The sequence below is a fragment of the Mytilus trossulus genome, chromosome 1 (genome assembly GCF_036588685.1).
Source record: "Mytilus trossulus isolate FHL-02 chromosome 1, PNRI_Mtr1.1.1.hap1, whole genome shotgun sequence".
NCBI classification, from domain to species: Eukaryota; Metazoa; Mollusca; class Bivalvia; order Mytilida; family Mytilidae; genus Mytilus; species Mytilus trossulus.
Genome location: NC_086373.1, coordinates 57,657,221 through 57,684,655, shown reverse-complemented (window position 1 = coordinate 57,684,655; position 27,435 = coordinate 57,657,221). Strand labels below are relative to the sequence as shown.

At 32.5% G+C, this 27,435-nt stretch overlaps 2 protein-coding genes across 2 annotated transcripts in view; both read right to left on the bottom strand.

Moving 5' to 3' along the window:
* LOC134728063 (uncharacterized) overlaps positions 1 to 9,496 on the bottom strand; it is a 58,532-nt gene extending 49,036 nt beyond the window's left edge. Inside the window, exon 1 of the mRNA XM_063592478.1 lies at positions 9,175 to 9,496. Coding sequence (XP_063448548.1) covers positions 9,175 to 9,367 — 193 coding nt within the window. The 5' untranslated portion in view covers positions 9,368 to 9,496. The remainder of the gene's footprint in view (positions 1 to 9,174) is intronic.
* Positions 9,497 to 17,703: 8,207 nt separating this feature from the next.
* Positions 17,704 to 27,087, bottom strand: LOC134681118 (complement C1q-like protein 3). The gene is made up of 2 exons (XM_063540594.1): positions 27,024 to 27,087; positions 17,704 to 18,137 (listed from the first exon to the last, which is right to left on the bottom strand). Exons 1-2 carry the CDS (start codon positions 27,085 to 27,087, stop codon positions 17,704 to 17,706), a joined length of 498 nt encoding a protein of 165 aa, XP_063396664.1.
* Positions 27,088 to 27,435: the final 348 nt, after the last annotated feature.

Genomic DNA, 27,435 nt, shown 5'->3' with positions numbered 1-27,435 from the left:
TAGTTTTCATACATATAGCAGTAAATTGACAGGAGAATGTTCCAAAAAAGATATAGGGTCAACAAATGACCGTTTACTATGGAGTAGTTTAAGGAATTATAAAATTAATTTAAAGGAACTGTCTAAATGCAATAAAAAGAGTCTTATTACATATAATTATTTCCAATGAACTAACACTTTATAAATCATATATTTTCTAGTTAACAATTTTGCTCTACTTGTGTGCATGATTCACTGGAATCTTAATCGAGACACAATTAATATTTTAATTTATACAGAAAAAGTTCAAATTAAAACAGTTTTTGTTTGTCATAATGATATTTTATCGAATAAAAAAAATATATTTAAGTTGGTGAAAAACTACCAAAATGCGTGTAAGTAATTCACATAAAAATCTATATAAAAAATTAATAAATAGTTTTCGTTCCCTAAATAATCAATTATACAAAGGATACACAAATTACTTTAAAAATGAGCTATAAGAATAAGGACAAACAATACAACAGATCACATAAAATATACATGTACAATAACAATAAACAGATGAATACAGGAATAACAGAAATAGCATATGGATTCCTTAAAGTACAATATATCACCCAAAAAACCGCCCTCAAAATAAAATGTGGATTTGCCAAAGTTAAAACCAGTAAATGCAACATGTATGTCAATATCAAGATCTTGAGATAAACCCTGTATCAAAGGAAATTCCTATCAAAAGGTGTTACAATCAAAATCTTTTATAATATATTGTTTTCCTGATGGACAAGATAGTATTTGTGGGTCATAATGGTAATTTATTGAACATACACATCATCGTAAGTAAGATTTTTCTAATGATTTATTGTTCTGAAGTAACATAGTTAAACAAACAGACGAACTGTGTCATTGCTTTACGCATTGATTCATCATCTACACCAAAGAAATGACAGTTTTCTTAACAGATTTAACTAGAAAATTAGGTTGCAGCATTTCTACACTGCTGTTAGTTATGTGCCATGTTACTACGTAAAGGTCAGATGATATTTTCCAACTTTAATAGCTATAACATGTTGATATAGTTAGTTCTGATACATAGGTAGTCAAGTTGAGCTCAGTCGTTTACTACAAACTGAACAGTTATGTCATCTTTATGTGAATATATATTTCTGAAGAGAAATGAATGATTTTGCTTTTGAAAAAACCTTATTGCGCAACAAAACCATAAGAACATCATATGTGTTATTATAACAAATTATATATAAAAAGAACGCGACTACGCACATTGTTTTTAGTGAACAGGAGGACATATGTTAAAGAAAAGAAAAGAACAAGAGGCTGTTTAAAAACTTAACAAATACCAACTTTGAGGTAAAAGACTCAAAAGTAACATATTGATATGTACCATTCGACAGAAAAGAATTTTTAAAATTAACTTGATACGCAGCGATACGTATTTTATTCATTCGCTTGATTTATACCTGAATACAAATTAAAAAAAAATACAGAGAAAATAGAAAAAGATATATAAAATGCAAATACATATACATATACACGTCAAATGAGTGCTATCAAATTATCCCCAACAAATTTAAAATACGTGATTAAACCAAATTAAATAATCACTGTCATGTCTAAATCAATCTTATACTGAAGCTCTTGTATCAAAGTCAATACTTATGTTATGAACTAATGACTACTTCAAGTGAGGTATTGTGTCAGGAATATTAACTGAAGTACAGTTTATTCAAGTCGATGATTCTACAAGTTAATTGGGTTGCAATGTAAAATCATTTCATGGACAAAATGTGCAAAGGAAAAAAACTTGAAAAAAACATGGTGCAAAACACGTGTTAATGGAATAACATTACCAAAAATACCAAAGTTAGGATACACAAAGTCTTCAATTGTTTGACAGCATAAATAATAAACCCTAGCTAATGTCCTTTTAAAAGAAGCATAACCGGTTTTTGTTGATTCACATTCAATCATTTTCCGTTATTAACTAGTATTCTTAAATACCTAATGCTACTTTAATTATTTTTTTTCGTTTCAAATAAACTTATACTAATACTGGAGAGATATAAATAAAGGCACCAGTGGTAAACCGCTATTCAATGGTCATAAGCAATTTCTCGCTATTTAATTTATGTTGATTATACTTTTATGTAATTATCACTAATTCTGTATTTGAGAATTAGCCAAGTGTTGCATATGATATAGATTGAACATTATCGATTATGTTCGATACTTATATATTTATTTGCTATATTAATCATGCTTTACATACACGGAAATCTTTGTTTGTAATTTTACGAATTCTACAAATAAAAGAAATTGCAATAATTTGACAAGTAGATTAACTTGCACTGAGAATAAGACTTATCGGAATAATTAAAAGTTGTAATCCATATTATTTGGTACTCACAAGAATCTCAAAGGCAAAATTACATGGTCATGTTATCTTATTTTTAGATACGAACTTCCGGATCGTATTTGAAATTCATTGGTTCATCTGTACTGTTGTAACTAAATCATTTAAAACTTCTCTACATGCTAACCAAGATAATTGATCCTTTAAAAAATCGCAGAATAATTAATATACAGCATGGTTACATAACATTAAAACGGTCGAAAGAAATTTATCTAAAATACATCTCAAACAGGTGCTTGTATTTGCTTATATAAAATAAATGTTACTGCATGAATTCAACACAATATTATTGCAAACAGGGTGGGGAAAACAAGGTCAATAATTTTAATAATGATAAATAATCTGTTTATTTATTGTAACCCTGTCGTGTAATGTTGTCATTTAATGTTGTCATTATCACTGCCATTAAAGCGGGAGGTTTGGCATGGCACAAAACCAGGTTCAACCCACCATGTTTTCATAAAATGCCCTGTACTAAGTCAGGAAAATGGCAGTTCGTTTCTCTGTGTGTTACGGTTCGGTGTTGTGTCTCTGTTGTGTCGTAGTTCTCTTATATTAGATACGTTTCCCTCAGTTTTAGTTTTTAACTCGGATTTGTTTTTTCTCAATCGATTTAGGAATCTTTAACAGCGGTATACTACTGCTGCCTTTATTAAACATAACTGGTGAAAAAAAAAGACAAAAAGACAAACAACAGCCCACAAAACTCTACCTAAGATTTGACTAGGAGACAAAAGAAAACACATATATGTAATTTGCAATACAAATACTACTTTAATTCATCTTATTGTTTTGAGGGCCGCTTTTTCAGTTTCCTTTTCATGCACTTCCATATATATCATAGTCAACTCAATCAAAATACGTTTTACTGTGTTTTCTTTGCCACCTCTTTATCGAGTCTTTTGATCATTCTATTTTTTCTAGTCTATCAACGCTTGAATCAAATCTAATAGCTTTCTTGTATTAGTTTTCATAATTTATGTTTGAAGTAAAACATATTCCAGAATACTTTGGGTTCAAGTTAGGTTTTGTACAATTTCTGTTAACGTGGTGACATAAAGAAAAGGTTCAAACATTACACAGCAATCTGGATATTGAGCAGCACATGCCAATTTGTTTGTCACTTTAATTTGTTTCTTTTCAATCGATTGTCAAGATTTGAGCTTCGATAAACTACATGCCAACTTCAACACTTATTAGTAATTATATTTCTCAGTTTTATATCAAGTGATTATCAACATAAAACATCTACTGTTTACTGATTTTGAACATGTACGAATAAAAATGTCTAGATTGAACATAATTGTAATCTCTAAACCAGGCCATAACTAGTTAAGTCATGAAACCTTTCTTTTAATCACGAACATTTAATTCACCGGCAAATGTACATGAAAGAAATTCCTTTTCATATTTAATGATTATTTACGTTTTAAAATGATAAAAAACGAAATAATGACACCACAAAACAGATGCTTAGAGACAAGACAAGTTTGCATTATATGAAATATCCCGTTGTTATATATATAACGAGACGAATAGACATCCAAATCAACATATCAAAATTGAATGAAACTAAGCAATGAAGACATAAAAATTCGAGTACACCGGGTGTAAATACTCTTGTAACGTGTCAATAATATCAAACATTTGCCTAATCTAAATAGTTTACAAGTGCACTATATATCAAATAAATGTTAATGATATATACAAAATAGTCACGTATGTTATATAATCCCTACTTCATTCACGTCATATTAAGAATTTAAAAACCAAAGGCCAGATTGGTGAACTATTCCATAATTTTTTAAGATTTTGTATATTTGTTAAAAAAAATCATCTGATAGGTAAATACTTGTACACAAATTAAATTATTAACGATCCATGTATATGTTGTAATGTAAAAGGGGAAAAACGATTGAAAAAAAAAATAATGAGCAAACTTTTTAAACAAAGTCGAGACAGTCTTTAAAAGTCGGTCAATGTAAAGTTAATTGGCCACACACCGTATTGGAAGATTTTTTAAAAAATTTTACCGATTAGGAAGCAACCCTTGTTTTCATTTCAAGCAAGCTTTTCTAGTTATTTTTATTGATTAAAGTTACCACTTGTTTACGGTCGGATTTTGAAACTGTCGTAACTATTTAAATTATAATAGTTTTTTTTTTCATTTATTGTCAAACATGTTTGCATCTTTGTGATATTTGGTAGACACGTCGATATTTGCCTTAACTGATTTTCACAGAACTACATCAATAACACCCATTCATCAACTAATTTTTAAATAAATCATTCCGTTTTTAAACTATCTATAATAAGTTAGTGAGAAACCATCCGGTATATGAAATAATAATTTATAAATTTCGTACATCCAAAGGACCTTTATGTGTGTTTCTACAGCAGGAACATTAAAACCAAAAAATTCTAAAGCCAGGAACGTCTAAGTACAATAAAAGTTAAGTGACAAAAATGGACATAAATGATACAGCCAAATGTATGTAAGGACATCTTTGAATGACGGAATCGGACACTTGATTTAATAATAGATTTTGAAATTTATCAAAGAGGACTTTTAGAAAATTGTGTCGTAATTTATGTCAATACGAAAGGACAGACTTCTGATTTGATGATATCCTGCGGGATAAATATTCTACCAACAGTTGTATCGACAAATAACTAGTAAATGGTAACAAACTGCATCAATATTGCGATCTTGAAGCCTCTGTCTTGATTTGCCTTATCAGGAAGGCTCAAACCCAAATATTCGATGTTAGTTATGATTGAATGAATATCAACTATTGAAACTTATTGATAAAGACGGTATAGAATAAACCAACAGATTTATCGACTGTCATTTTTTCGTAAAAACATTGATACCTGTATATTATTTCATTGCCAAAACGCCGTTTACTGATATGATGATACCATCGAGGATGAATAATAGTAGTCAAACAGCAGTGGAATCTTCTCAATGATTGTTATTCTTCTAAATCTCGCGGTTTTATTGCGCGTTTCTCGATTTTCCTATACCGTTCAGAGCAAAACAAATGCAAATATGCCAAGTTGAAGATAGGACCAGGTGTATCTTAAATGATAAGGCTAATAACAAACCAAACCGACATTATAATTTTGCAAATAGCAATAGTAATTATGACATAGACTAAAATGGATTTACAAAACTTATACAAAAAAGTCATGTAATTTACTTATACATACATAAGAAGAATAATTTAGACTGTGGAAAAGATCACTTATTATTAGTTCAGGTTGATATATATCGGAGGCATCTCAAAATGAGACAAAAGTTGGGAAAGATTTGTTTCTCCTACAAAGTCAGCACGGTTTTTTAATGATATTAAATATCATTTATGTATTTATCTTTCTGCAAATTTGCTTTTAATGAAATATTGATATGATTGATGTATAATGATTTTTTCTTTCCAATTCAAATGAACAAATACAAGTCATAAATGATTATTAATAAGGATATACATAATAGTTGAAACAACCACAAATTGGATTAAAAAAAAATTGACCTAGAACGTAAATAAATATGAAAATCTTTGGACGGTGGAGTGCTGCGTTTATGTGTACAGCAGACAATTTAAACTCCGACTATAGAATAACAGTTTATCCAGGAAACAGCTTTATTCTGTTGAATGTCACTCGATCTTGGCCTTGGCAATTACGAAATTTATTTAAACGGTAAGTTTAAGTGCATAAACTAACCATTACTTTATATGAAATTATTTTGACAATGCTACCTTATTGCCAACTGTTTTTTCACGTTAATGTTTTCTTGTAAATAAACTAAATTTAAATTATAAGCAGAGGTAAAATCAATTAAAGCAAAGAGTGATTTAGATAACAGAATGGATTTATAGCATACTAAATAAAATTTGTTTTAAAGCATTCAACTCGTTTTTTTAGCAAAGTCTAAAATATGAATTATGTTTTACGTACAACATATTAGTAACGAAACTGAATTAGTCCCAAACTTTAAAATGATCTCACTATAGTTTACCTTTCGTTCACTCAAGTGGATACTACAATCGACAACTATCAATTGTCTACAACAATGTTAAAAAACGTGGAACTATTATGCAAAATTAAACGAGTCTAACTCACAATATATCAATTTGCAATTATTATATAATACCGAGGAGAACATGAAAATACGTACTATCCATAAATACAAAGTAAATGTCTGTTTTGATCATAATGGTATGCGGAATTGGAACTATTATAATTCAATTGGTTAAAATGCATATTAAATACTAATGTGACGTACTTTGAACATATAATCATACAACTTAATGTTAATCAAAATCAATCCTTGTAGCATCAGTATAAAGTTCATGTTTACAATTTCAATCAGACTAACAACCTATGTGATCTGCAGTAATCAAATTCCACTTGGAATCCTCTGATCTGAAAAAAGGGTATTTGATAAGTGCTCGGCTGTGTAGTATTTAAGAATATGCAATAACGTTCTGAACTTATTGGGTTCATTTCTTCGTCCAAGCCTTCATTTGATTTATACTGCTACCATTTTACCTATTAGTCGTGTGATGATTTGTAAGTGATCCTTGGTCATTATTGTCTAACACAACCAAAATCCCCTTCAGTATACGGTATACATTTGCATTCCCTCTAAGGCATTTTATATAATAAAATTAAGAATGGTAATGGGGAATGTGTCAAAGAGACAACAACCCGACCATAGAAAAAACAATAGCAGAAAGTGACCAACAGGTCTTCGATATAGCGAGAAATTTCCGCACCCGGAGGCGTCCTTCAGCCGGCCCTTCAACAAATATATATTAGTTATTCTTTTACAAGTTTTACACAAGAATACAACTGAATTGCGATTAGATACTTGCTTTACGTGCGAGCAAGCAAATTAACAGGTATGTTTAGCTTTAATTCAAAATTGAAAGTATTCTAAATATGTTAAGCTAGGGGACACACATTCACGATTTTACTGCCGTCCTTCACATGATGATTACCGATTAAGGTAATATTTGTCAAAAGTCTGATTAAGATCCTGTAAATCGTGGATGGAAATTCAAACTTTAATTAAAATTTGTAAAAAAATTAATTTAAATCACGTCAACAATCAGATATTGTTCAGGAAGCTTTGATATTCAACCGTTTCCAAGCGAATTTGTCCCGATAATCCCGTTCTCAATCCGATTCTAATTCGATGTGTACCTTTCGCATTGTAAAATTAGACCGAGTCTGTCATAATTGCGTCCTTTTTCTACTTAATGTAATCCGACAGAGTTCAGACAGTGAACCGACTCTGACAGAAGTTATCTGTTAAAAGACTGTTGGCATATTCGGGATAATCCGGTACTATCGGAACGTAATTATATCGCGGTCCGCTTTATCGCATTGCAAACGGCTTTGTCTGGTCTCGGTCGTATGACTTTCTGTAACCGTCGGAACTCTAATAATAACGGGACTGTTCGGGAACGGTTTGGGCAAAGACGGTTCGCAATCGACAAGATCTGGATGCAATCGACAGAAAAACAGCAATGACAAATTTATCCAGATCATTCCCGTTCTACAGGACACCGTCAAGAAAACACAGAACAGTGTTAGGATTTCAATCCGATACAACAGAATCTGTCACGACATAGTCACGGTTGTTATACGACTAGACAAAATTGGCTGAGTTTTCCCGAATGTTACGGAACTCACCTATCTGTCGGGGTGCTTCGCCGAATTACCAGAACAATTCCCGACTTAAAAACTGCGTTCAGACAATGATTGAACATTCCAGATAATTGAGGATAGTGATCCGATTTTTTTCACTTTTCGTGTCTTATCTCTTATTGATCTCAAACGGGAGCAATAATCGGCAATGTGTGAACGTCGCATTAAGCAATTATACTATTTTTAACAAGTATATCAAAAGTACATGAATCTCATATCTCATATCTTTTTAAATTGTGGTGACTATTTTATTTGTGGTCTTTTAATTATTAGTCTATTAATTTCACATTATTAGATATTACAATTTACGATTCAATCAGCACAGAATATAACGCCATTATCTATCGAACTTGAAACCAAGGAGGTATAAATATATGGTCATCCAAGGGAGTTTAGTAAATGTTTCATTGGTACATCAATCTTGAACCTGAAATCAATTGATCTTCAGCAGTTTGCAAAGCCACATCATGAAAAGAAGCTTTGATTGATTTTGCAAAACTAAAGCAATTGAGTTTTTTTATATGATGCAGTAGAAGCTGTTATAACTAGATAGAATACTGAAACACAACAGGATCTTTAACCTGTTTAGAAATCAGATATCTAGTTTCTACATTACCCTTAACCCGCTACTGTTTCTGGTATAGTTTTAAGAAGTTCCATACTCTAGTTAGTCATCTTATTATGGATGCATTCTGTTTTTAAAGCATGTCAGTATGCATTTGAGTTAAGCTATATTTAGAGCAGTTTTATATAATTAAATTAAATCTATAATCGAATTACCGGGCATTATTTAAACATCTGATTTTGCTTGCTTTTTATTAGAAGCATAAACGGGGTAATGAATTTATTCACAAAATTTGAAGACTAATCATTTCAATAACACAAAATGTTTGATGAAATTTATTGTTTATTGTTTATCAATTTAGGTTGGCATATAATATGCATGTATGATCTTAATCCATAGTAGTATTTGAAAATGTACGAATATAAGAGATCATAACAGTTACTAAATGTTAAAAATTAAAACCACAATGATAACTTACCATTTTTTGTAGCTGCAAACTCACACGAAGGAATAGATGTCCAGTTACCATGTGTATCTAGACAAGTAACTAGTGGGTTACCAGAGAGGTAGTAAAACGTATTACAATAATAAGTCACTGTTTCATTTATGTTGTACAAGTTAGAAGATGATAAAAGATATCCATTAGAAATTGAGACTGTCGTGCAAGGCATTTCAAAAGTATGCACGTTATTCAATGAAATAAAACTTGTCTACATACCAAGTTTATCCGTTATAACAACATAATATTAGCGTCCTTAATAAATTAAACATTATGGTTTGAATATTGAGTCTTTAGTAAGTAATATATCTTTCTGTATGTAATTTAGTTGAAACGCTTTTTTATACAATACGTTGTAAAAAGTTGAATGCAGGTCTATGACAAATACCAGTACTGTTAGTAAGCATTCTATTATACCCAGTTTCCATCTAAACTCCAATAAATCAAATGATTATATCATTGGAGTTAATACATTTCATGAGTCGGTTGTCATGTATAACAGGCAATTGAAAGTTAATAAATTAATTTTCTGAAAGAATGAAGTTTATAGATGTAATATCGATAAACCGTCAAAGTTAGCGTCCCATGAAAGTAAATTATGAATACGTATTTTGTTTCTGTTTTCATGTTTTACGTTAATAAAAAGAAATTAATGGATTTTAATGTTCCTAAACATTAATCAAGTAAACGGAATGCACAATAAAGATATAAACCGATATGAAAGGAAAGGTGACAGAAAATAACCTTTTTAATTTTTTTATTGTCGCAGTAAAAAACGGAATAGAAATCTGTTTCTTTTGAATCATACTTTTCAATGGAAACGATACGAAAAAAACAACAGTTCTTTTATGTTTCGATCGTTAACCTCATCAATATAAAAAGCAAAACTGATAATGAATGACAGAAGAGCAATCATATGAAGGTATAAACATTTATTCTATTAAACGAGAAGACCTCATTTTGTGTGTCACTTCTCTTCCTTCCACAATAAATTAATCATCATGCTCTGTGTTCTTTAGATGCATAGTCGCATTTGTCATCCATTCTTGTAATTATTCAAATTGAGTGATTTTGGGAGAAAAACGACAAAATAGGTGTTCGGATATTGTTTCCGTTGTCAGACTGACTTTTAGCATATATAAGACTTCCTGTTTTAAACATGCACAAGAACAACCAATCGTATGATAGAAAAAAAAATGAAAAATGAATAAGCCAATCAGAGCGTTCTCCATATCATGGTTTTTAGATCGCAAGAACCACATCTATTATACCTCCTTAGAAACAGTTATGTTTTCGCGTTTATCCACCTGTAAACTACGATTATACTACTACAATAAACAGAGTTTTTCTGTATTCTGTCTACTTTTTTCTGAAATATTTACCATATAAGGGGTCATTCCAGTTGCATATAAATTGAAATAAGTTAAATATGTGGAAACAATAGTATACGGATGCCACATCGGCACTATCATTTACTATGTTTAGTGGACCGTGAAATGGGACAAAATCTCTAAATTAGAAAGATCATATAGATCTGTTGTTCAGTGGTTGTCGTTTGACGATGTGGTTTATAAGTGTGTCTAGTTTCTCGTTTTTTATATAGTTTTCAAAGGTACCAGGATTATAAGACGCGTGATCGTGTACATAAGACTCATCACTGACGATCAAAACAGTTAAAAAGCCAAACAAATACATAGTTAAAGAGCATTGAGGACCCAAAAATTCCAAAAAGTTGTGCCAATTACGGCTAAGGTAATCTATTCCTGGGACAAGAACATCCTTAGTTTTTCGAAAAATTCAAACGTTTATAAACAGGAAATTCATAAAAAGTAAGATAAAAGCCAAAAACAATTAGTAATGAACAAATCATGCATCAGAGACTAAAATCCACCAAAACACTTCCCAGGAAATTAGTGTTTTTACGTCATGGACAGTCAAAAAAAGACATGACTTGTGCAATGCCAAAATAAAAGCTATAGTTTATCAGTGTGTATCGCTGAAATCGACTCATTATTCATAAATTGGTCATGCAAGTTTCAGTTTCCTTCATTTGCATCAACTGGCTTAAAATACAGACAATGAACATGCTTTGGCGATTCTTTGCATTTACCCTTTACGTTTATTTAAACGTCTTCCTTGCTTAATTGAATACTATTAGTTTACATGAGGGTGTAGTGGACCACGTGCCATTAACATCTTTACACGTTGCTACAGGGAAAGCGGTAGTCTTTAATTTTCCCAGCATTAGGTTGGCCTTTTGTGTACCCAAGACAGGTGAAGGAAGTCAAATTAGGAGCGCTGTGATTGGATGTAAGGGTACAATATATTTTTTTTTTTATCTATCTATGAATAACTGCAGTGTGCAAATTTACAACATAAATTTTAAAACCTATTGAAATATTTTCGAGAGAATTATTCGAAAAGTCTTTCAAAATTTCATAAATTTGGTGCAAAATGACGGTGGGCATGAATAACATAAACCAGCTCCGTTGGAAATTGGTCATGATACTATTTGGCTTCAATTTTTAGAATACAGTAATAAAGTTCTAACACCACACATAACTGTTTTATCCAGGTTTTTATTATAAAAACTGGTAAATTTAGAAAATGTTAGTATTGTCGCCTATGGCAGAATAAATAGTACCGTTTTCCCTACAGCGTTTCCGGAGAGTGTATAAAAGGTGTTACATGCGTACGTTACTGTTTCATTTACGTTGTATAAGTTCAATGCAGATATTGAAACTGAAGTGCAACACATTTTGTCGGATGTTTAAGAGTTTTAATTAAGTGTTTTGTTAGATTTATTTCATATATGACAACGGTATTCAAAACACAAGTGTTATTTTGAATATCTAAAGCGACTATAAACAATTCGGTTTAAATAAGTTTTTGAACAGATTTTCACAACCAATAGAAACTAACGGTGGTAATTGGTTTATAAAATTCCAAAAGTTAATTTCGTGTGTTCCATTAACATAATATGAATACTTGACATACAAAAAAATATCTCTTATATTATTTACCGCCTCATCTGTTTATTTTACTTTTATGAGAAATTCTAAGTAGATAATAGCTTGTTCACTCGGTAATTTATAATAAATACAAACCAAAATTGATTAACTCTTTCAAACTCTGAGTGTTATATTACAGATATGATTACACTATTTCAATACAAATTACCTATTTACTTTTTATGTATGAATGTATCATATAAAAATCATCTGAATGCACCTTTTTGAGAATGTTGTATAGAAATCTGTTTTTGTTTAGGGACAACCTGTCTAAAATTATAAATACTTTAAAATGCGCTTCGTTCGATTTCGAAGGACCCAATAAACATGACATTTTAGTATAGTTAAGGAGAAATAAGGTTAACTTAAAATACATTTATATTATAATCTTATAATTTTTGAAAGAAGATCAAAACCAACGCCAATATTTTTTTCTAATTGAATAAAAGGCATTAATAATTGCAGTTGGTACTACAATGTATATAGACTTTAGAATAAATATGAACACTACAAATTCTTGATTTATAAACAATATTTTTTCCACAAAATGTTGAAGATTAAGACCCAAACGAATTCAAACTTTTAATCTGAAAGTGTTAAGTTGTTAAGTTTTTTTTTAAACTAAATATTTTTTTTTTAAATCACATCACTAGAATGGGATCTATTTGACTGCTATTGATTATTAGCTTCATGGGATTTCCTTGGATGGTCCTCAATCTATTTAGCAGAATAAGCCCCTAACCCGTTCACATGCTCGCAGTATGTTCTACGATTCAGATCATATCGGTACTGCAGTAACCTGTAAAATGTTTGGTTTCATCATGGCAAATTAATTGTTGCCAAGGAATTTTATGAATAAACGGTGCGCATATTGATTAACATTTCAATGATTAAAATTGCTGGAAAAATGTACATGCATATGTTTTGTCATATTTACATCGAAAGATTGGTCGATTGATTATTGAGTAAACGCCTATAGCTAATGGCAAATACTTCATGTATTATATTTGAGACAAACCTTAAAGACGTCGTCAACCAACCTCAAGTCATGTGTTAAACAGTTCAATGCAATATCTTTCGAGTCAAATTCTTTGATCTCAATCCACATAATACAGTAAATCACATAGCTCTCAATCGGTCATTACTTTATAAAAGGGATGTCAAAAGATCTGAAATTTAATACTCGGATACTCGGTCATGATACTCGAGTACTCGCGAGTACTTGGTTGAACCTTAAACGTCTATTGAAAAGTTCAGATTTTAGGTGGGTTTTTGTTATCACCAGGTTCTTTCTTTAACATGTTAACGAAAGACAAACGTATTACAAACATATCTTGCTCCTCTGGTTTTTGTTGTGTCAATAAAACAATGAATTAACGACCGCCGTTTTTACAATAACCTATCATAATAGCAATTTTTGTTTGTGTACGTGTTCAAGAAGAAAATTCAAATTAAATCAAGAATATTTGCATGAAAAGTCCGACAATTTAAAGTAGACAATATATGTATCATCTGTTCCTGAGGAGTTGGTAATTGTTATAATACGACCTGTCCATAAATTTGTTAACAACAATATTGAACTTCAAATTACTTGTACCTGTACTTTTTCTGTGTGTGGGGTTTTTTTTTGCACTGTTGTTTCCGATTTTTTTTTTTTTAACTATGACGTTGTCAGTTATTTTCAACTTTTGGGTTTGAATATCACTCTCGTATTTTCGCCGATATTTAAATTGTAAATTAAACAATGATAGTTAAGTTTCAAATACAGAGTAATCAAATTAATTTAAATGTACATCTCATACCAATTACGATTACATAAAAGTCTCGATTAACAAACAAAGGTAAGTTTTTACGGCATATGTCGGAAAGTGTTAATCCGTGTACAAACACCGTTAGAAATGTCTCTAATCAGTTGCGTAGGGTTTACCGCAGGTCACTTTGTTCTTGTTTAGAAATATAATCTGGTCAACAATTGTTTGCCTTTCTTTTTTTGTTACAAGTTGTGCATATGAAAACATTCACTCGTAAGGAAAGGACGTTGCTGGTACTACTAGTCATCTCATGATAAAGTTAAACATATGGGTTTTTTTATTATTGCGAACCCATCATAATTTTCCATAGATTCACCTGCAAGTTACCTGTCCCATTGAACAAATATAACAGGTAATAAAATTGAGAATGGAAATGGGAAATGTGTCAAAGAGACAACAACCCGACCAAATAAAAAAAACAACAAAAAAAAAAACAGCAGAAGGTCACCAACAGGTCTTCAATGTAGCGAGAATTCCCGCACCCGGAGGCGTCCTTCAGCTGGCCCCTAAACAAATATATACTAGTTCAGTGATAATGAACGCCATACTTATTTCCAAATTGTACACAAGAAACTAAAATAAAAATAATACAAGACTAACAAAGGCCAGAGGCCAATGTTTTCTGTATAGTTTATTCACTCAGACCTTTAAATTTCTTCCAAGAAAATCTATCACTCATTGATTAATTTACCTGAGTAAAATAAAATCTTCCAAATAAATGATAATACACTTGAAATTGTTCGAGCTGTGCAGTTTTTACCAAATTATTACTGTTGGTGGCCAAATGAGACAATACTTATGTATTTGTATCAAACAAAATTAAGATCTTCAGTTGGGAAATTATGTAATTATTTTAAATTTTCCTGGCAGATTAGATCACATTAAATAAGTTGGTCATTTTTCTATTGTAATATCTTATTAAATTGTTCTCTGTCGTTTATTGTGTGTCACAATATAAATATGTTTGTGTTGCTATAGCATGTAACTACTGCTTTGCAAATGAAGAATTCATTCATTCAATACACCCTGGTTGTTGTGTTTTATTCTTCATTAAGAACTGAGTTTATTTATATTTATGTCAATAGTGTATTTATTAGGACAGAAATCAATATAATAGATGCCCAAGGTGTTTTTTTGTTTATTTTGTAAATTCTGTAAACCAACTTATTTTCACAAATAGTGAATAGTGGTTGTAAATGGTGTTTGCAATCAACAGAATTTTCCATCTGCCAAATATCTTTCTCATTTTTGTGAACATGAACTTGGATACTCATATAAAAAAATGGAGATTTTACCTGTTGAAACTCAAAAAGATGATATCCAGCTCCAATTTGATAACTTTGTTGAATTTATAAGCCAGAAAAATCCAAGTACTTTAATTTACATTTTTTCATGAAAGTGGTGTAATAAAAACATCTGGCAATAGAAATTACGGAACCTCAGTCAAAGGTTCTAGAGCATTTGAATTACAAAGATATGCTTCTTATGCAAACTATACAATTAATCTATTGCATTCAAGATTTGGTGTGGACTATTTCAATGTTATTGATGGATCATCAAATAGTTTGGAACTTATTTTTTTTGGCTGAGGCTATTGATATCAATAACGATAAACTAGCTAATGGACATTAACCCCTGTTTGTGCCTTGAGACACAATCATAATTGACAATTGTGCTTGTCATCATTCACGTATAGTCAACACTAACTTACCTCATCTGCTAAGACCAGCTGGAATTACCTTGAAATATCAACCCCCTTTATACCACCCTCAACTTAATACTTGTGAATAGTGCTTTCACATAATAAAGCAAATATTAAGATAAAACAGTGATTTTACTTCTGACCATACAAGAGCTGCATTATGTGATGCAGTAATAGATGGAATAACGCTTGAAAAATCTGAGAACATTTTTAAACACTGTGGATAAATTCATTAAAATTATCTCCCCTGGTTATTGTTGAGTCTGACTGTTTATTTATTATGTAGTTCTTTTGATTCATACAAAGTGCAAATTTTACATTGGATACATTATTAACATGTTACAAGAATTTAGATAAAAGAAATATTTTAGGAATTACTAGTAAATGGTTAATTTTACATCTTGAATAATTTTGAAATCTTGAAAATGACTTTATTTTGCAAACTAACCCAACTAAATAATAGCAACGCTCACTTGGCTGACATTTATTTTACTATCATAAATACTGAAGTATGAACAATCTAATCCCCCCTTAGATAAGCTAACCCTCCTATGGGTATGTTAATTATACAAAAGTTTGATCTGAAATCAACTTTGAATTTTTGAATCAGTGTTTATATTGAAACTATTAAACTTGTATAATTGTTATTGAATAAATAAAATGCCACATACAGTTTTGCAGGAGTTTTTATTTAGTATTTGTAAATTTATTTTTTATCATTGACAGTTCAATTTTTTGTTCAGGTAAATTAATCAATGAGTGATAGATTTCTCGTGGAAGAAATTTAAAGGTCTGAGTGAATAAACTTTACAGAAAACATTACCTGTTGAAGTTGTTCAATGGGACAATAGAACTTACAAAAGTTTAAATGGACCGGTAACTTGCAGGTGAATCTATGGAAAGCTATGATAGGGTTCGCAAAAATAGATCTTATTTAGTATTACGAAGGGGATATTTTAACAGAACTTAAGTTTAAAGAGAACTACATATATCTGAAAATGTATACCAGTAACACGCAAAAGAGTATCCGAGTACTAAAACTGTACTCGAGTACTCGGCCTTCCGATAGAGTACTCGAGTACTTGGGTACTCGTTGCCATCCCTACTTTAATCATGAATAGATATTTCGGAAAAGAAGAATTTCAAACTTTAGTCACAGACCGCGGGAAAATGTTTATGAGGAAATGTACTTGGTGATACAACCTTAGACAGTTACAGAGAGGATGTTCCCTGTTCTGTTATATGACGATTCGTCAGATATTCGGTAGCCTCTAGTTTATCCAGGAATATATAATGCTATCAAGCATTTTGCACTTGCAACCCGATCGTTATCTTCATAGTTGTATTACATAAGAAGATACCGCACGTCGAGGAAAATGTAAAACGAAAAGTTCGTTATCAAATGACAAAATAAAACGCTCAAACACACCAAACAAATTGATAACAACTGTCATATTCCTGACTAAGTACAGGCATTTTTTTTTATGTTGATCCCTCGCATTTATTTGAGAATAATTGCATAACATTCTATTATATTGACAACGATGAGTAAAACAAAACAAACAGACACAATCTTAAGGGGTACAACATGTACAAACAATCCTGTCACCGACTATTACTTATTGGGTTTCATAAGGGGACCGAGGCTAACCCTTACGGAACGCAAAAGGTCAACATTCGTGTTTTAAGGTGTTTCTTGAAAAATATTTGGTGACTGATTTGGTGGTTGTTCCTTTTTCCTTTTGCCATAGTCATGTCTGTCTTTTTTATTTTTGATTTTAACAGCCTTCTTGACATCTTATATTAAACTAGTGTAAATTTACATTGAGTACGACATGTTTAAGTAAGATAAGAGACAAACTAACACAAATCAAAACTTATACTTAGTATATGATTTAGACACTCATTTTCAAAAACATGTTTTTATTATTTAAAAAGAGTTTAACAATAGAAACGAAGGCAGTAACATTTAGTAACCATACTATCAAATCTCTTCGCATTTCAAATCATCAACTTTGATTCCAGAGAAGGATGAGAAAGAATTGGAATCACCATAAAGACTTTGAGCTGCCTGACTTTTGATTGTATTAATTTTTGCAGTATCACCCTCTCTCATCTCAACGACAACAGTTTTGGTTCCCTGTACATACTGATTAATGCCCACAGCGTTTGCTCTGTTTCCAGCTATTCTTTTTTCGTTGAGTATGAATCGTGTTTCGAAACTTTTACCAGGAGGCGTCAGTGATGTCCAACTAAACGAGTATAAACCGGCTTTTCTACAGGTAAATATGCCCGTTTCTGAATCGTAGCCATTGCCTACATTGAGTATTACGTCATCATACACAACTGTGTTTATTTTGGAATTATCTTGAATATTGAAAGATGACCCTAAATTAGCATGAAAAGCCATTGGATTGTCTGTAAAAGAAGAAACTGAGATTATCATTAAGGGTTAAATAAAAGATCTTTTTTAAGATAAAAAAAGAACAAATCGAAATGAGGCAAAATTATAAGACTATATGAATATAAAACAACATTTAATATCAATATTGATACGAAAACAGTCAAACAGCGGGACAAATCATAGTAGTACTGTTACATATTGTATTATTTAATTATGTTTTCATAAATACAAAAAACGAAGTTAATGAAGACGGGAAAAAATTGCATGGAACGTTTTTAGTATATAATTATCTAAAAATGTCGAATAGCATCTACCGTTAATTTTTTAAAGACACAAATACTTGCATACGGCTTTAAGAAAATGCATCATGTGTTTGAAATTTGTATATCAGTAATTCAGCGTCATCATTTTTGTTGCTGCTATCATTATATACTCACGACTACATCCTTGATAGTATCCACACTTTGGACCTAAAATAAAAATATAGATGTTTTTTTCAAATATATAAATAAGTATAAAAAATATGTTGAAAGTGAAATTTTGAAAGTAATAGAGATTATAAAATTTATATATTTTCATTAATTTGGTTTAATTCAATCAAATATTTGTGTAGGTTCATGGGTGTGGCAGCCTGTAGCACATTGCCATATTCGACATGGCCATAGATGTCACAAACCGTAATATTGACATATCTTAACCGGATACGATCCGGACATTATTGTTGTATATTATGTTACTCTCCTGAACAGAAGGTGAATAAAATAGCTTGTTATTGTCAATATGTCTTCCTCATAGTTATTCAACATGGTGCCAGATGAACCACCGCTCATCATCATGTTAAAAAGCCATCCGTAGATGGAAGCAATCTAAAAAGTTGCAAGAACAATCCAGCTACCTAAATTATCATAATCATGGATGCACTATCAGCTTCTTACCCCAAAATGACTGGGAAGCGACCGACCTAGTGACCGCTTGGAAATCTTTTCATCAACACACAGAATTCTGGTTCGCGGGACCTCAAGCCAAAACTGCTGAAGCACAAAAATGTAACTATCTAATGATATGGATCGGCAATAAAGGAAGGGACATATACTCGACCTGGGATCTTTCGGAGGACGATAAAAAGAAACTTGATGTGCACTATCAGAACTTTGAAAAACACTTCCGCCCTAAATCAAATAAGATTTATTCAAGATACAAATTTTTGAGCCGTGTACAAAAAGAAATTGACACTTTCGAAGAATATCTCACAGACCTTTAAATATTGGTTAAAGATTGTGGAGGAAATTGTACGTGATGCCATTTTTTTTTTAACTAAAGACCACAAAGTTAGGGAAAAATGTATCACTGAAGGGTCCGAACTCTCGTTAGAAAAAGCTATAAATTTCGTTAGAACATATGAACTTTCAAAGGCTCCACTTAAAACTATGGAAAGCGAAGATAAAACAATTAACCTGGTAAACAAACAAGGATCAAGATCATCAGGTATAAAATATGGCAAGCAATACACACCACAAAGGGGTCCACCTCAAAAGAACAAGGGGCAATCACCCAATTTCGCAAACAAATGTAAAAACTGTGGAGGCAAACATGAGCGTAGAAAATGTTCTGCATTCGGGAAACAGTGCAACAAATGCCATAAATACAACCACTTTGCGTCCGTCTGTCTGTCATCAAACAAATCATCAAAGAAAATGTACACTTTAGACATATGCAGTGAATCTGATGATTATGAACTTTTTGTAGCAACAATTGATAATCAAAAAGAATTAAATACCGACGAATGGACCGAAACAATCAACGTCAACGACGTACCAGTTAACTTTCAGCTAGACACAGGTGCAAAGTTCAACGTACTTTCCCTAAACAAACTGAAAACCATTTGTTCGCATCCTATCATTACTAAACAGGTATCGCCACTACGTTCATACTCAGGACATATCATTGACACTGTTGGAGTAATCAATCTTAGGTGTAGTTATAAATGCCAAGATCATGCCGTGAAATTTCACATTGTAGACCGTAATGTACAATCTATCATAGGTGCCAAAACATGAGAAGCGATGAAACTCCTAAAGCGCATACATTCAATCACTCAAACAAGCAATCCGCAAGAAACAACAAAACAATTTTTACCAGAAAATATGGAACACCAATATGGAGATTTATTCACAGGCCTAGGATGTCTACCAGGAATGCATAAGATACGTATCAATAAAACTGTAGCACCAGTTGTACACGCACCGCGTAAGATACCCATAGCTATCATAGACAAAGTCAAAGCTGAACTCGATCGTATGGAGGACATTGGTGTTATCTTCAAACAGCAAGAACCTACACAATGGGTCAACTCAATGGTTACTGTCATTAAACCAAACGACAAAATTCGAATATGCATCGATCCACGTGATCTGAACAAGGCAATTTTACGTGAACATTATCCGTTAAAAACAGTAGAAGAAGTTATATCACCAATGCCGAACGCTAAAGTCTTTAGTAAACTGGATGCCACCACTGGATTTTGGCATATTCAACTAGACGAACCTAGCTCAAAGCTATGCACATTTAATGCACCATTTGGACGTTATAGATTTGCTCGCTTACCTTTCGGAATAAATTCAGCATCGGAAGTATTCCAGAAAATCGTGTCTAAAATGGTATCCGACATAGAAGGAGCTGAAGCGATTATCGACGACATTCTTATTTGGGGATCAGACCAAAAAGAACATGATATGCGTCTTAAACAAGTGCTAGACAGAGCCCGAGAATACAACTTAAAACTCAGTGCCGGAAAATGCGATATCAGCAAACAGGAAGTGACATATGTTGGACACGTCTAACAAAGGAGGGTGTAAAACCAGACCCGGAAAAAATCCGTGCAGTTAATAAAATGTCAAAACCGGAGTGCGTCAAGGATCTGCAAACCTTCACGGGTTTTATTCAGTATCTTGGCAAGTTTATGCCAAACATGTCAACAGTCAGTGCACCGTTAAGAACACTCTTATAGAAAAACACAGCATGGCACTGGGATGAAAAACAAGAAACCATCTTTCAAAAGTTAAAAGAAATGGCAACAAATGCACCACTGCTGCAATACTACAATCCAAACAAACCGCTTACACTCAGTGTTGAAGCTAGTTCAAAAGGACTTGGAGCTGTACTGATACAAAATCAGAAACCAGTTGCGTATGCGTCACGTGCTCTTACTCAAACACAACAACAATATCCGCAGATCGAGAAAGAAACTCTTGCAATTGTTTATGGATGTAATAAATTCCATGAGTACGTATATGGTCGCCGTGTTCAAATAGAGACAGACCATAAACCGCTACAATCAATCTTCCTGAAACCGCTTCACCAAACACCACCTAGATTACAGAGACTTTTAATAGCATTAGAAAAGTATGATCTTAAAGTTGACCATAAACCAGGCAAAGGGATGTATCTAGCAGATCATTTCAGTAGATCGTTCCTTAAAGAAACAAAGGAAGTATTAGTACCAGACTTACACGTGAATGACATTCATTTTATATCATACTTGCCAATTGCACCAGAAATGTATGCAAAATTTCAGAAGGAAACTGCAAATGATGAACACCTACAGGAATTACAAGATGTCATATTTAATTGATGGCCAAATGAAAAATCTGAACTTATACACTCTTTGAGGCCATATTGGACTTACCGTGATGAACTTTCAGTCATCGATGGACTATTGTACAAGTCAAACAAAGCTATTGTACCAAAAGCGCTACAGAACGAAATGTTGGACAAAATACACGAATCACATCTTGGAATCGTAAAGTGCAAAAGCCGTGCACGTGATGTACTGTTCTGGATCGGCATGGGACAAGACATCGAGGACAAAGTTAAAGCATGTGGACTTTGCGCTCAACATCAGTCTCTTAACGCAAAAGAACCGATGTTAATGCCAGAAATACCGGAGATACCCTGGTCAAAAGTGGCTACCGACTTATTTGAATACCAGAAACATCATTATCTATTATTAGTAGTCTTGTTATTGTCAATATGTCTTCCTCATAGTTATTCAACAATAGATTGCGCTCGGAGCTTGAATCAGAATTTTGGAATTCACGTATCAATTCAGCTTAAATTAGAATTGTTAAATTCCCGTATCGGGCACTTGCTAAATTGCTGTCGACTAGAAAGCAGGTGTTACACAAATTAGTTAAACTATTTAAACAAAAAAGAAAAGATTCCAAACAAGAGAAATGTCACAGTATCGCCATCAAGGGACATGTAAAAGAAGAGAAGAACGGCTAGCAGGACCGAAGGACAGAGAGTGCAGAACGAAGAAATCCCCAGAAGACGGAGCTGGCCGGAAAATTAAAGCAAAGAAAACACAAGGGGTTGGAAACTAGGTGGCAGAAGGACCGGTGGAAACTACTGATTTCCCATCAGGTAAAATATTGGAGGAGGATGTACGGGCGTTCCCCGCTTTAATAAGGAACAATCCGTTACACCAAAACTTTGAAATTGCAAACAATTCTATTGATTTCACTCCGTCATTCTAGCATTCATGACACAGTGGGGGAACACGTGCCTTTTAAAATTAAGGAAAAAACTTGGGAGGGAAAGTTTACTGAGCTTCATTCTCTTTTGAGAACGCAAAAAGCAATGGAAGTGGTGGAAGAGGGCGCTTTGAAATCAAAAAGGAGGGAAATTTGCATTGAAAAAAGTTTGTCGAGTGTTTATTTGTCCATAGATGAATGGACTTCAGCATTCATGGTTTTTATGAGTGTCTACAGTGAGAAATACAGCACACGGGCACAGGAATTGTTAAAATATATGCGCGATATAAGATTATCTGCAACGAGGTAAGAAAACTGGGCCATCTATTACGAGCAATTAAGGCTAAAAATAGAAAAGAATCAAAATTTATATTGGAGAAATATACATGGTAAATATTGGCTATTACACATCACATCTCCCATAATACAAAACATTGTGTCACTGCAATCACATGGTTATAAAACAAATACACAACATCCGCTAATCTGATGATTATAAATTCCTAATTGTCAGTATTAATTACTGTGGATTCATTTATTTTCGTGGGTACCAATTTTCGTGGTTTGAGGAAAACTTACATATTCGTGGATATTTAATTTCGTGGTTTTGGCAAAGTCTACACTCATTCCTTTACAAAATTTGAATTTCGTTGAACATTTGAATTCGTGGTTCTCCTATACCCACGAAATCCACGAAAATTGGTATCCAACGAATATAAATAAATCCACAGTATAAGCCAATTCAATTATAAAAGTGATGACGTATAATGTAGACATAACAATCCTCCCCCTTTTAAGAGGGTGGTAAAGGGTTATTTTCGTGGAACGTGATCGCCGGTTTTTTTTACACGTTCAACGTGTTTTTACTTTTTTATTGGACGTTCAATCGTGCAAGACGGGTGGCTCGTTCGTGATTACAAAGTTATTGGTGAAGAAAAATCATATGTTGGTGCCCTTCTTTTTTTGCCCTTTGAAAATTACCAATTTTGATGATTTTCCCATTTTTCATCTAAATCTTATGCGAACACATCTTCTTTAAGAGGACAACAGAAAATATATACTGGAAGAAACCCAAACGCTAGCATTCATAGAAATGGACTACTTGGTAATAATTGCAATATTCCTGACTTGGCACACGACATTTTAAGGTAAAAAGGTGGGTTTAACCCGGTTTTATGGTTAGCTAAACCTCGAGCTTCCGTTTATATGACAAATATGATAAACAAAAGTAAACTACACCAGATGGATCATTTAAAAGCAGATAGTCATACTACAAAACGTTTGAGGCTTGAATTCAGGAAAGGATCCAGTGTGTAAAGAAGGTGAAATTGAAAAAAGCACAATGTTCAGATTTACACTCTTCTTTACTCGTCAACTAAACATCAGCTAATTACATCTTTAAAACTTTTAAAACTTGCATTATCCGAGGAGCCAAACATTTCTAGAATTAAATATTTTTCTTAACCAGATTTTTTAGTTTTTAAGACTGTTACAAAATTATTGGTGAAGAAAAAATCATATAGTGGTGCACTTCTGTTTTTGCAACAGCCCTTTGAAAATTACCAATTTCGATGATTTTCCCATTTTTCATCGTTTTTTACCTTTTTTTGGGCTATTATCCTGAAAAAAATCACAGTTCCACAATTAAATTTTATTTTATACTTTCTATAAAGATGAAGTGGACCAATCTGAATAAACTTGATCTAAAAAAAACTATAGTTAGGTGTTTATATAAGAAAGTTTGATCATATTTTGACGTCTTTTTTGTGTAAAATTAACATGCTGTCAATTTTGTATGTTTGTGATTTTTCTCAGTTGAAAGAACAAAATGAATATTATTTCAACTTTTTTTATAAATGATTGCAAAAATACATATCTAAGAAATTTGAAAAGACCAAAATGATATGGGATGTACATGCTTCTTGTATAATCTTTTTTTGTATCCCTCACCCAATTTCTCAAACTTTTGGCTAAAAATACTGACTTGATTGGTCATAAAATTTGAAAACTGGACTACTCAAAAACCGTTCATTGTATATACACATTTTTTTCACAGAGTTATGTTTGATTATAATATTTTAAAAAGTCATTGATATTTTCCACTTGTATCACATGTTTTGTAAATAATTCAAGAACGAGATTTCACCGAGACTGAACGAGACTGAAAAGTAAAAAAGAAAACATCCTTAATGCACCTAAAATGCTTAGTACATTAGACTACAAAACCATCGAAACCCGAAACCTCATTAAAAAAGACATACAAAATTAAAGATAAACATCAATAAACAACATATGGTCCGGATAGTTAAACTGCAAATCTGCTTATCCTTCTGGAACACCTGAGATCAGTTCTATTATGTATACTGTTGTTTGTCTGTTTGTCTTTTATCTTTTAGCATTGACTTTGTCAAATTATTTCTGACTTATAAGTTGGAATTTCTGTTTGGTATCTTTTGCCTCTCTTACTTGTTTTTTTCATATTCTAAAAACAATTTAAATCAATCAATGGCATCAGTTACAATAGTATCTATCAAATCCTGTAATACAACTTTCAATAACAATACTGAAATTAAAAGTTACTAGCAGCTTACCTTTTCTCGCCTCGGTCGCTTGCAAAAGACTTATTTCTATGCAGAAAAAGAAAAACAAAACTTTCGACTCTTTTTCCCATTTTCCCATTTTAAGTTTTCAATTTTCGAAGATATTCCGTAAAGTAAATAATTGTCATTACTACATATGTATATATAGTACACCCATGCAACACGTTGAATTTAATTATTCCGTTATTCAGATCTTCTATTTCTTAAGAGCCAATAAGAATCAAGGTCACGTGATGTGTACATTTCATCAAGAAATAAATTATTGTCTTATGTTTTATAAAAAAACCATGATCAATGCAAGTGAAACTTATACATTTGGACTCGTACTTCTTTTGAACTCAGTTTTACTCTGCGTATTGCTGGCCTTCGTTAGTCTTATATAATTTTACATTTGAGTTTCTTTAATACATTTCAGAGTTTAGTATGACGTCTATTATCACTAAAATAGTACATATTGTTGACTATGGGCGAGTTGAAACACGAATCCGGGTATCAATGGTGGCCTTCTGCTGTTTTCTGCTCTTTGGTCTGGTTGTTGTCTCTTCGACACATTCCCAATTTCCATTCTCAAATTTTTTTCTAGTATTATAAAAGGTGAAGTTGATAAGGTGAAGAATAATATTTATTGTCAAATTAATAAAATGTAGGATGCTATAAGTATATCTTTTCTATATTTTGGTTCGGGTGCATGCACTACCTCCTCTGTTTCTGAGCTGCCACCAGAAGTCACAAAGCAAGAACATGCAATCACTTATTCTGTCTCTAAAGACAAACTTTTGGTTTTGAATGCTGTAATTTTTATTAAGTCATATTAACTTCTATGTCAAAACGTCGATGAAGTTTTTGAAACTTTGACAGACGCTTTAAACAGAGAGGCGCCCAATAAGAAAGAGATAGTTAACTCTAAAAAGAAAACGAACTGGCAATGCCATGGCAAAATACGTAAAAACGACCAAAAAAAAAATCAAACAAGTCTTACAACTATTAATATATATGAACTGAGTTTGTTTTAATCATATTCTATATATATACAAATGAAAATGTAAATGTTTTTTTTAGATATTAATACACGGAACTTTAACGGAATTCCTCAGGCATTTGTGATCAGAAAGAATCTGGCTATTTAGTTTTGGTCCCTTTTGGTCATTAGCTGTGCAATTATTTGGCTTAGGGCATTTCTGAAGATATAAGATATAGAAAAAAGTAGAATCACCAAAAGAATGAACTCCGAGGAAAATTCGAAACGTCCATAATGCTGGCGTCACACATTGGCGTATTGTCCGGCGAAACGACCAAACGAACAGAGAAAATTGACAAAGTCGTTTTACGTTAGTTGTAGGCCAGAGGAACGCTCAAAAATCGTTAAACGCTCGTTTCATAAGTTTGAAATTCGTCTTAATGCAAAGGTATACGCTTGGTGAACTCTAAAACTCGAGGAAAACTTTATGTAGCATACAAATTTTTATCCAGTTAAAGCGTGTGTCTAGCGTATACCTGTACGCTACACGCACATAATACATACGCTACAAGCGCGTTGGAAACGCTACAGATAAGTTTGCGACACGTTTAGGGCACGTTGAATACGCTTCAAGATTGTTCGACTAAAACGTATGCAGGTACGTTCAAGAGACTTTTTTTCTTAGTAGCGTGCATTCCAAATACGTTAGACAAACGCCAGACATACGCCAACATACGTTACTTGACCTCCCGATAAACGCTTAGGTAAGCTTCTCGTACGTCCGATACACACTTAAATCTCATTGTGCACACGATACAGATATGGTTGACAGGATGAATGCATCCACAATTACTAGCGTATTGACAGCGTGCATGATTTTTGAGAACGCCCAGCGTACGTCGAAACTGTACACTGATGTTTGACGCCGGTATAATCAAATGGCAAAATCAAACACATCACACAAATGATATCAGCGTCGGATAGACAGAAATTGTAGTTTTGGTTACCACTATTACATCATTGGTTCCGAAGTGATTGTCTTTGGGCGTTCCTGTTGGAGACAAGTCTAGAAAAGCGCTGAACACGCATGATATTCAAGGGGTACAATCAAAATCACGTGATGGATATACACACACCGGAAGTTACAGTCAAACTCGCCGCTTGAAAGGTTAGTAGGTGCATTTTCTTGTTTATATCAATTAAATTTTGATTAATAAGTTGG